General features: G+C 44.0%; 1 protein-coding gene across 2 annotated transcripts in view; it reads left to right on the forward strand.

Moving 5' to 3' along the window:
* Positions 1–208: 208 nt before the first annotated feature.
* LMAN2 (lectin, mannose binding 2) overlaps positions 209–9942 on the forward strand; it is a 21744-nt gene continuing 12010 nt past the window's right edge. For both annotated transcript variants that reach the window (XM_077757237.1, XM_077757236.1), the window contains exons 1-2: positions 209–443; positions 611–729. In XM_077757237.1, the coding sequence (XP_077613363.1) occupies positions 248–443; positions 611–729 (315 nt within the window). In that variant the 5' untranslated portion in view covers positions 209–247. The remainder of the gene's footprint in view (positions 444–610; positions 730–9942) is intronic.

Here is a 9942-nt window from a genome sequence, read left to right on the forward strand (position 1 = left end):
GTCGCTCATAAGAACCCATTGCTGAGGCTGGCCGACAGGTTCCTTGGAGCCGCTAAGGAGATGGAACACTACTTGACTAGACTGGGGGGTTGGTGGGTAAATAAAGCCACCTTGCCTCCGGCTGCGAGGCTTTGCTTTTTTAACTTTCCGGTGACACTAGGTTTGGAGGGTTTCCGGCCGGAGGCCATTAGATAGAACACCCGGAAGGCGGAAGTCCTAGGGCGGAAGTGGCCGAGTGGAACGGAGAATGGCGGCGGAAGGCTCGATTTGGCGCTGGGGCTGGGGCCGGCGGTGCCCGGGGAGGCCTGGGCTTCCCGGCCCCGGCCCTGGCCCCACTACACCTCTGCTTCTTCTCCTGTTGCTGGGGCCGGTTGTTGCGGATATAACAGACGGCAACAGTGAACACCTCAAGCGGGAGCATTCGCTTATCAAGCCCTACCAAGGTGAGGCCTGGGGCGGGAATGAATGCACGGTGAGGGCGAGGCTGGACAGGGTTGGACATGTGAGTTGTCTTTCTCCCGAGCAAAGCAGCTCTGTGGGTTTCCTGCCGTTGGCAAGGCCAGTCCTGGAATGGCCTCTTACGCACCTGTCTGCCGGTCTCTGCCCACAGGGGTCGGTTCCAGCTCCATGCCCCTCTGGGACTTCCAAGGCAGCACTATCCTCACAAGCCAGTACGTGCGTTTGACCCCTGATGAGCGCAGCAAAGAGGGCTCTATCTGGAACCACCAGGTGAGTGGCTCCCGCGAGGTTAGGTGTATCCTTAAGTAAGCCACTACTCCCAGTCTCCGCAGCACCTAGACCTGAGCGTAGTTTGAAGGTTTGCTTGACACCTTTCTCCCTAGCCCCGGTCTTGCTCATCAGTAATGAAGTTAACAGGTAATGGCTGTTGAAGTTACCACGTGTCAGGAATTGTGCCTAACACTTTGCACCTTTGTCACTTAGTTTCTTCAAAAGCCTTGCGAAGTAAGTGATGTTGTTTCCATTTTACTGACGAAGCTAGGCTTAGAGTTGAAAGTACCTTTCTCAAAGTCGAAGAGCTAGTAAGCAGTGAAGTTCTCAGGCTGTCTGAATTGAACTCAATAGTGGGATAAATGGAAAGAACAGAATCTTTATTGGGTAGTTTAAGTGTGTTAGGCACTGGCCTTATATGATTTAATTGCATTTAATTCTCAAACAGGCTGTCTGAAATAGATGGCTGTGTGGCTTTATGCCGAGCTAACACAGTGAATGATATAACCATTTAAATTCTGATCCGTCTGATACTGAAGCCCAGCAATTCACTTGCTACACTTGACCCCCTGCCCCTGGACAGTGGAGGAATCCCTTGGAAATACTTGCAGACTCCATCCATTTCCCCAGCACTTCACTGATGGTCTTGTCATCAATGGTATAGAGGAGCTGGACTTGTGGGCAGTTTTAATTTCTGTGACTTTTGCTCCAGAGGTTAGGGAACCTCACGTGTCACTGTCATGTCCTACATAACCAGTGGCCAAGATAAATTGCTACACAGACTCCACACTGAGGAAGTCGAGGTCAGGAAAGGGGTGAAAGGGGAATAATTTTGGGCTGGGTCACAGCTTGGGGCAGACGTTGCCCCTGCCTCAGCCTGCCTGATTCCAACTCTTCCCATGGCTTAAGCTGTTGGCCATTGTCCTAGTTTTCTCTACCCTGTTCTTTGGTCCGTTCTGGGAGACTGTGCCATCCTTGTGTTGCCTCATCTGCCTGTCTCTTCGCTCCTCCTCTCCTTTGCTAGGGGCATCTGGGTTACTTTCTTCAGTTTTCACTCTGATCCTCAAGAGTCTGGGGTCTCCTGTCAAGGGATAAACAAGCATATGTCTATACAGTCTGGCCCCTGGTGCCTGGCATCTCCCTTCATTCTAGTAATTTTGTTCCAGCCTCTCTGGCTGCCTTCTTGCCTCAGGATCTTTGCACTTGTTGTTCCCTCTGTCTGGGACACTGCCTCCTGGCTCTTCATGCCTGGTTCTTTCTCATCTGGTATGTCTCTGCTTGAGTGCCACCCACTCAGTATTTCATTAACTACCTAATCTCCCCCGAGTCACATTCTGTCACATTATTCTGTCTTAAGGCTTATGGATAATTTTAAAAAGTTTGAATGTAGTGTTACATTTTTTTATGGAAGTGAGTTCAGTATAGCATTAAATTTTTTATTTTTTTATATATATTTTTATATTTTTTTAAATTTTATTTCTAGGAGAGAGAGACAGCGTGAGCAGGGGAGGGTCAGAGAGAGAAGGAGATACAGACTCTGAAATAGGCTCCAGGCTCTGAGCTGGCAGTCAGCACAGAGCCCGACGCGGGGCTCGAACCCACGAACCGCGAGATCATGACCTAAGCGAAAGTCGGACGCTTAACCGACTAAGCCACCCAGGCGCCCCTAAATTTTTTATTTTTTAAGCAAGGTACAAATAGGGCTAGAACTGTTAGAAATTGGTTCAGTTACAAGTAACTTAATTATGGTTGTATAGAACTATTGGTTGGCATTGTCATGTCAGTGGTGTGGCGATGTCACAGGGCTGAGAGGATTCTGCACTTCATCAGATTTTCAGGCTGGAATATAATTATTATTCTTTCCCCACTTCCCCATTCAGTTCTAGGACCTTTCCTATTTGGCCCTGCGGATATTCTTAAAAGGTTGGAGTGTTTCCTGTAAATCTTAAAAGAAATTGCTTGGAACTATTAAAATTTTCTGCTTAGTGTTTCCCAAGAACCACCTCTTCTTTTACTGGGCAGGAGAAGTGCTTTCTGGACTTTTCTTTGTTGTCTGCCCCCAGAGTGGCTGAATTAGCAAACCCTCCTAAGCACCTGCTGTTGCCTAAACAGAGAGAACACAGCTTCTGCTGTGTTTCAACAGAGAGGTCCAGACCATGGAGTGGTCCCAAGGTGAAGTCTCGAGTCTAGTGGCTGGAGCACAGGACATAAGGGGAAGCCCAAGGGCCTGATGGGCCCCATCTTGAGGAGCCTTGTGTGGAGGCTGCAGAGGTGGTGCTTAACCTTTTCTGGCTGATGTACTGTCTGAAAGTGTATATCTTCTTGCGCTTTTTAAAAGTTCATATCCGGGGCACCTGGGTGGCTTAGTCGGTTAAGCGTCTGACTTTCGCTTAGGTCATGATCTCACGGTTCGTGGGTTCGAGCCCCGCGTCGGGCTCTGTGCTGGCTGCCAGCTCAGAGCTGGAGCCTGTTTCGGTCTGTGACTCCCTCTCTCTCTGACCCTCCCCTGCTTTCGCTCGCTCGCTCGCTCGCTCTCCCTCTCCCTCTCCCTCTCCCTCTCTCCTAGAAATTAAAAAAAAAACATAAAAAAAGTTCATATCCGAAATTACTTATCGTAAGTTTAAATATTTGCAAAGGATGTCGTTTCTAGCATATTTAAAATATTGCCATTTTAAAATAAAGCTGTTCATTACTCTTAAGTATATTCGGTGGAATCTAAATATTTCAACTTGGTATCCATTATGCCTTTTAAACACTGTGAATCAGCCCAAATTATACCTCAGTTTTTAAAATTTAATTTGTCTTTTCATTTCTTCCCACACAGAATTTTATCCTATGCATATATTTAATGCTTGAAAACTTCTTGATTAGCTTGTTCTATCTTCTGGACCTAAAATAAGTGTAATAATTTAAGCCTTTTAACATTGGGCGCACCTGGGTGGCTCATTCAGTTGAGTATCTGACTCTTTGTTTCCACTCAGGCCATGATCCCAGGGTTGTGGGATCGAGCCCTGCGTTGGGCTCTGTGCAGAGGGAATGTGGAGTCTGCTTAAGATTCTCTGTCTCTCTTTTCCTCTCCCCCTCTCCCCCATTCTATCTCTCTCTAAAATAAAAATAAATTCGAAAAAATTAACCTTTTAACTTTGTTGGGACCTTGAAACTAAGTTTTAATATTTGGGTGGGATGTTACGATTAGTATTGATACACAGTTGGTCAAAATAAATTGATTACACAATTTTGAGATACTTATTGTAAAAGTAAACATTTATTGAAATGCATCTCAATAAACTGTTGTCCCCCACCCCTGTCTGGATGGATATTATTGTCAGAACGAGACAGGCCTCAGCACCACTTCTTTTTGTTTTTATAGATGTGAATGCTGAGAATCTGTGTTCACTTAAATAGTAGATGGAGATGCAGGGGGGGTTTGTTATAGCAGGGCCACTCAATATTTTATTTTATTTTATTTTTTTAATTTTTTTTTTTATTTATTCCTGAGAGAGAGGGAGACGGCATGAGCAGGGGAGGGTCAGAGAGAGAGGGAGACACAGAATCTGAAACAGGCTCCAGGCTCTGAGCTGGCAGTCAGCACAGAGCCCGACGCGGGGCTTGAACCCACGAACCGCGAGATCATGACCTAAGCGAAAGCCGGACGCTCAACCGACTAAGCCACCCAGGCGCCCCTCAATATTTTAAACTTCTGTTGGTTTATAAGCTCAAAATCATGTAGCAATCTTTCATCAAAATGTTTGATGATGTATCAGTTGACTATTGGATCAGCTCTGCCTTCCACTTGTTGCAAGCAAGGACATGGAAACCACTAACTGTAAAATGCTCTATGATGGCCAAGTGATTCTGATTTAATTGGCCCGGGGGAGGTCAGGGCATTAAGATTTCTGAGCTCCCCAGCTGGCTCTGCTGTGCATCTAGGGTGGAAAATCACGGCTGTGTCATGCTCTGCTTCCAGAAAGCAGCCTCTAAATTCGTTCCAGCTGGTATTTCACCTGCACCTGCTTAAAATCCCTCAGAGGCTTTATATTGTCTCCGTTTCGGTATTTCCCTCCACTGATCTGCAGTCTTCAGTCTGCCATGCGCAGGGACTTTCTAAGGCCCGGATAGTCCTACAGGAATCAGTTTCCAGGTTTCACCCTCTGTGTGTTATTCTCTCCTGAAACTCCTTTCCGTATGAACATACCAGGGGCAGGAGGGTAGGTGTTCCTTTCTCATCTCCCTGTTCGCAGTTGCCCTTCTGCTTGAAGGCACACCTTGCACCAGCTTGGGGTCTTAGCTCAGTGCATTGTTCCCAGGTGCAGAAAACTTCTGGGCACGAAAGAGACCGTTTGAAATCTGGTTTCTGGGCTGACTTTTGTAGAGGTGAGATATTAAAAAATTTTTTTCAAATATGTAAGTGCTTTTCTAGTTATTAAAAAATTAAGTTATTGTTAATATCCAGTCGGATTTCATCTTAGTCAAGGAACACAGTCTGTTATTTCAGTCTTTGGAGGTCTGTTGAGTCTTGCAAATGGTCCGATTTTTGGAAAATTTTCTGTGTGTGTCTGCAAAGAATGTGGATTCTCAGGTAGTTAAGTACCGTGTGCCATTTGGTCCTTAGTCAGATTTGCTGATTGGGTTCGAATATCTGTATTCTTCCTGAAGTTTTTGCTTGTTTTTATCAATTACTAAGAGAGGTATGTTGAAATTACTCTCTGGATTTGTTTTTATTTTTGTAATTCCATTACTTTCTGCTTTACAGATTTTGAGCCCAAAATTTTCCTGGTCAATGGGATCTTTTATTAAGAAATGTTTTTGTTATTAAAATGTCCATTTTTAGATTTTGTTATTGATACAGCCTCACAAGGTTGCTTTCAGTTAGCGTTTGCATGCTGTATCTTTTCCTGTCCTTTTCCTTTTTTTTTAATCTGAAAATGTCTTAATTGCATCTTCATTCTTGAAAGACCCATTTGCTAAGCAAAGAATCCTGCTTTGGTGTCCTGTCCAAGAAATCTTGTTAAATCCAACGTTATGAAGATTTTCCCTGTGTTTTCTTCTAAGAGGTTTATGGTTTTTGCTCTTTAAGTCTTTTATCCTTTACTTAGTTTTTATTTTTTGTAATTAATTTTGATTTTTTTAAACGTTCACTCATTTTTGAGAGAGCGCGTGTGAGCATGAGTGGGCAAGGGGCAGAGAGAGAGGGACACAGAATCCAAAACAGGCTTCAGGCTCTGTGCTGCCAGCAGAGAGCCTGACGTGGGGCTTGAACCCATGAACCATGAGATCATGACCTGAGCCGAAGTTGGACGCTTAACTAACTGAGCCACCCAGGCACCCCGTTTATTTACTTTTTAAACTTCTTGAAATAATTGTAAATTCTGTGCAGTTGTAAAAAATAATACATAGAGATCTTATGTACCCTTTTCAGCATATAGTTCATCTACATTTAGTAAAATTACTGATGCCTTTGGTTTTAATCCATCTACCTATTACTTTTACTTTTTGAAAATTTTTTAATTTTTAAAAGTTATTATGGGGTGCCTGGGTGGCTCATTTAAGCATCCGACCTGGGCTCAGGTCATGATCTCACGGTTTGTGAGTTCAAGACCTGCGTCGGGCTCTGTGCTGACAGCTCAGAGCCTGGAGCCTGCTTTGGATTCTGTCTCCCTCTCTCACTGCTCCTCCCCCACTCATGCTCGCTTGCTCTCTCTCTCTCAAAATAAACTTTAAGAAAATTAAAAAAAAGTTACTTTTTTATTATTTACTTTCTATTTGTACTGCACATTCTCTGTTCATTTTTTTCTCTCCGGTCTTCTTTTGAGTTGGCTAATTTTTATTCCCTTTTTACTCTTCTGCTAGCTTAAAAGTTCTTTGCTTTCTTCCCAATTTTTTTTTTTAAATTTAATGTTTTATTTATTTCTAGGAGAGAGAGAAAGAGACAGCGTGAGCAGGGGAGGGTCAGAGAGAGAGGGAGTCACAGACTGAAACAGGCTTCAGGCTCTGAGCTGGCAGTCAGCACAAAGCCCGACGCGGGGCTCGAACCCACGAACCGCGAGATCATGACCTAAGCAAAAGTCGGATGCTTAGCCGACTAAGCCACCCAGGCGCCCCGCTTTCTTCCCAATTTTTAAGTGATTACTCGAGTTTAAAACGTGCAGCCATATTTTACCAAAGTCTGATGATAATGTGTACCTTCTTCCTGGACTATGCAAGGATCTTAGAATAGTTTAACTTTATTTACCCCATTGTTATTTATTTTAATCCTCTCTCTGTCATTTATTTAATCTTCTCATAAAACATTATTGTTTTATGCAGTCAAATATTTACTTAGATTTTAACTCTCACATTTACTGTTGTTGCTCTTTGCTCCTTCCTGAATCTCTGATTTTATATCTGGATAGTTTTCCTTCTCTCTGATGAATGAAAGACAATTTTAATATATATATATATATTTTAAATCTAAATATGGGTCTTGTNCTTGTTTAGGGTGTCTGGGTGGCTCAGTCAACTAAGTGTCCAACGCTTGGCTCAGGTAATGGTCTTGTGGTTTGTGAGTTTGAGCCCTGCCAGCAAGGGATTCTCTCTCTCTCCTTCCCCCCACCCCTCCCCTGCTTGTGTGCGCAGGCACACCTGCTCTCTCTCAGATAAACTAAATAAATAAAAATGTCTCTTTTTAAAAAGCCTTTTTTATCTGAAAATGTCTTAATTTCATCTTCATTCTTGAAGGATGCATTTGCTAAGCATAGAATCCTGTGTTCTCCATTATTTTATTTACTTATTAAAAAATTAAAAAAAATTTTTATTCCTTTTTTGAGAGAGAGCACATGCGAGCAGGGCAGGGGCAGAGAGAGGGAGACAGAATCTGAAGCAGGCCTCAGGCTCCTAGCTGTCCACACAGAGGTTGATGCAGGGCTCAAACTCACAAACTGCGAGATCATGACCTGAGCCAAAGTCAGATGCTTAACCAACTGAGCCACCCAGGCGCCCCTTATTCACTTATTTTTAAAAATGTTTATTGGGAGAGAGGAAAAGTGCACACACACAGAGACAGAGAATCCCAAGCAGGCTCTGTGTTGTCAGCTCTGAGCCCCATGCACAGCTCAATCCCATGAACCATAAGATCATAACGTAAGCCGAAATGAAGAGTTGGATGCTTAACTGACTGAGCCAACCACGCACCTTTTGTTATTTTCTTTTTACTACAAATACTTCAGTCTGTTGTCTTCTGGCTACCAGTGTTTCTGTGCAAAAGTCCCATATCAGGCTAATTATTTCTTTGAAGATAATCTTGTGGTTTTTATCCCCCGCTTGTTGCTTTTAAGTGTTTGATTTTCTACCACTCCTTCCTTCCCTCCTTTTTAAATGTTCCTAGGTGTGATTTTCTTTTTTTAAAGTTTATTTATTTTTGACAGAAGAGAGAATGTGCAAGTGGGAAACGGGCAGAGAGAGAGAATCCTAAGTAGTCTCCACACTGTCAGCACAGAGCCTGATGGCGGGGCTCAAACCCACGAACCATGAGATTATGACATGAGCAGAAGTCGGTTGCTTAACCGACTAAGCCACCCAGGTGTCCCTGGTTTTATTTGTCTTCTTTGGTTTGTCAGATTTAAGATTTGTGGCGTAATGTCTGCGAATCAGTTTTAGTAAGTACTTGGATATCTCTTTAAATATTCCCTTGCCCTGTTCTCTCACCACTCATTCTGAAATTCCAGTTTACCTAGAGTATTTTACTCTCTGTCTCTGACAATTTTATATCTACCATTCTATCTGCTTCATCCTGGAAAAATATATGTGTGTGTGTGTGTGTATGTGTATATATATATATAGATNTGTAGTGTGATTCCCCCCCTTTTTTTTTTTTCAGTAATTTTTAGGACACCTGGGTAGCTCAGTCAGTTAAAGTGTCTCATTCTTGGTTTTAGCTCAGGTCATGATCTCATGGTTCATGAGATCAGGCGCTTCATTGGACACTGGTGTTGTGGAGACTGCTTGGGATCCTCTCTGTCTCCCTCTCTCTCAGCCCCTTCCTTGCTCGTGCGCTCGCTCGCGCGTGCTGTCTCTCTCCCTCTCTCTCTCTGTGTCAAAATTAATAAACATTAAAATATATATATAAAATGGGGCGCCTGGGTGGCTTAGTCGGTTAAGCGTCCGACTTTCGCTTAGGTCATGATCTCGCAGTTTGTGGGTTCGAGCCCCGTGTCGGGCTCTGTGCTGACTGCCAGCTCAGAGCCTGGAGCCTGTTTCGGAGTCTGTGACTCCCTCTCTCTCTCTGACCCTCCCCTGCTCACGCTGTCTCTCTCTCTCTCTCTCCTGGAAATAAATAAAAACATTAAAAAAAAATTTATATATATATAAAATTTCAGTTACTTTTCAAAATTTTCAATCTTATGTTTTATTCCCTTGGTTATAGTAAACTCGTTATTTGAAAGTCCAGTATCTGGAGTTCCCATCAGCCTGTTTTCTCCCTCCCTCTTTTCTGGTCTTGTTGATAACTTGTCTTTTATGTGTCTGGTTATTTATTTTATGCCAGATATTTATTTATAAGATTGTTGAAAAACTTGAGGCCTGGGTGAATCACTTTACTCTACTTTCAGGGATTGAGAGGTGAGAGGGCTCAAGCTGGGCTATTGCCCCTGGGAGGGCCTTTCCTCATTCACTGTTGTTTTTTGGGTTGCTGTCTTTGCGGTTCCAGCCCAAGGCAAGTTTTGCTCACCAGGCCTTCCACTCCCTCAGTAGGCCTTGGAGTCAGAGTCTTTGTCCGTCTATCTTTTGTCTATCGGTCTGGTCTTCTCACCTCTCAGTTGTCTCCTTCTCGAATCTGCAGATTCCGCAGAGCCAGAACTGGCCAAGAGCTGGGAAGGCTAAGACTTCACACTACTTGCAAGCTGTTGTTAGATGTCCGCCAGCTCTACATTCTCAGGGGCCAGAGCTGGGTCTCATCACCTTGGTTTTTGGTGCCCAGAGCTGAAGNCCCCTTAAACATTTTTTAAAATAAAGTGAGCATTATGCCCAGTGTTATGCCCAACAATCCTGAGATTAAGAGCCCCATGCTCTAGGGGTGCCTGGGTGGCTCAGTCGGTTAAGTGTCCAACTTCGGCTCTAGGTCATGATCTTATCGTTCGTGAGTTCGAGCCCCGCGTTAGGCTCTGTGCTGACAGCCAGCTCAGAGCCTGGAGCCTGCTTCGGATTCTTTGTCTCCCTCTCTCTCTGACCCTCCCCTGC

This window comes from Crocuta crocuta, unplaced genomic scaffold (genome assembly GCF_008692635.1).
Source record: "Crocuta crocuta isolate KB4526 unplaced genomic scaffold, BGI_CrCroc_1.0 scaffold131, whole genome shotgun sequence".
NCBI lineage: Eukaryota > Metazoa > Chordata > Mammalia > Carnivora > Hyaenidae > Crocuta > Crocuta crocuta.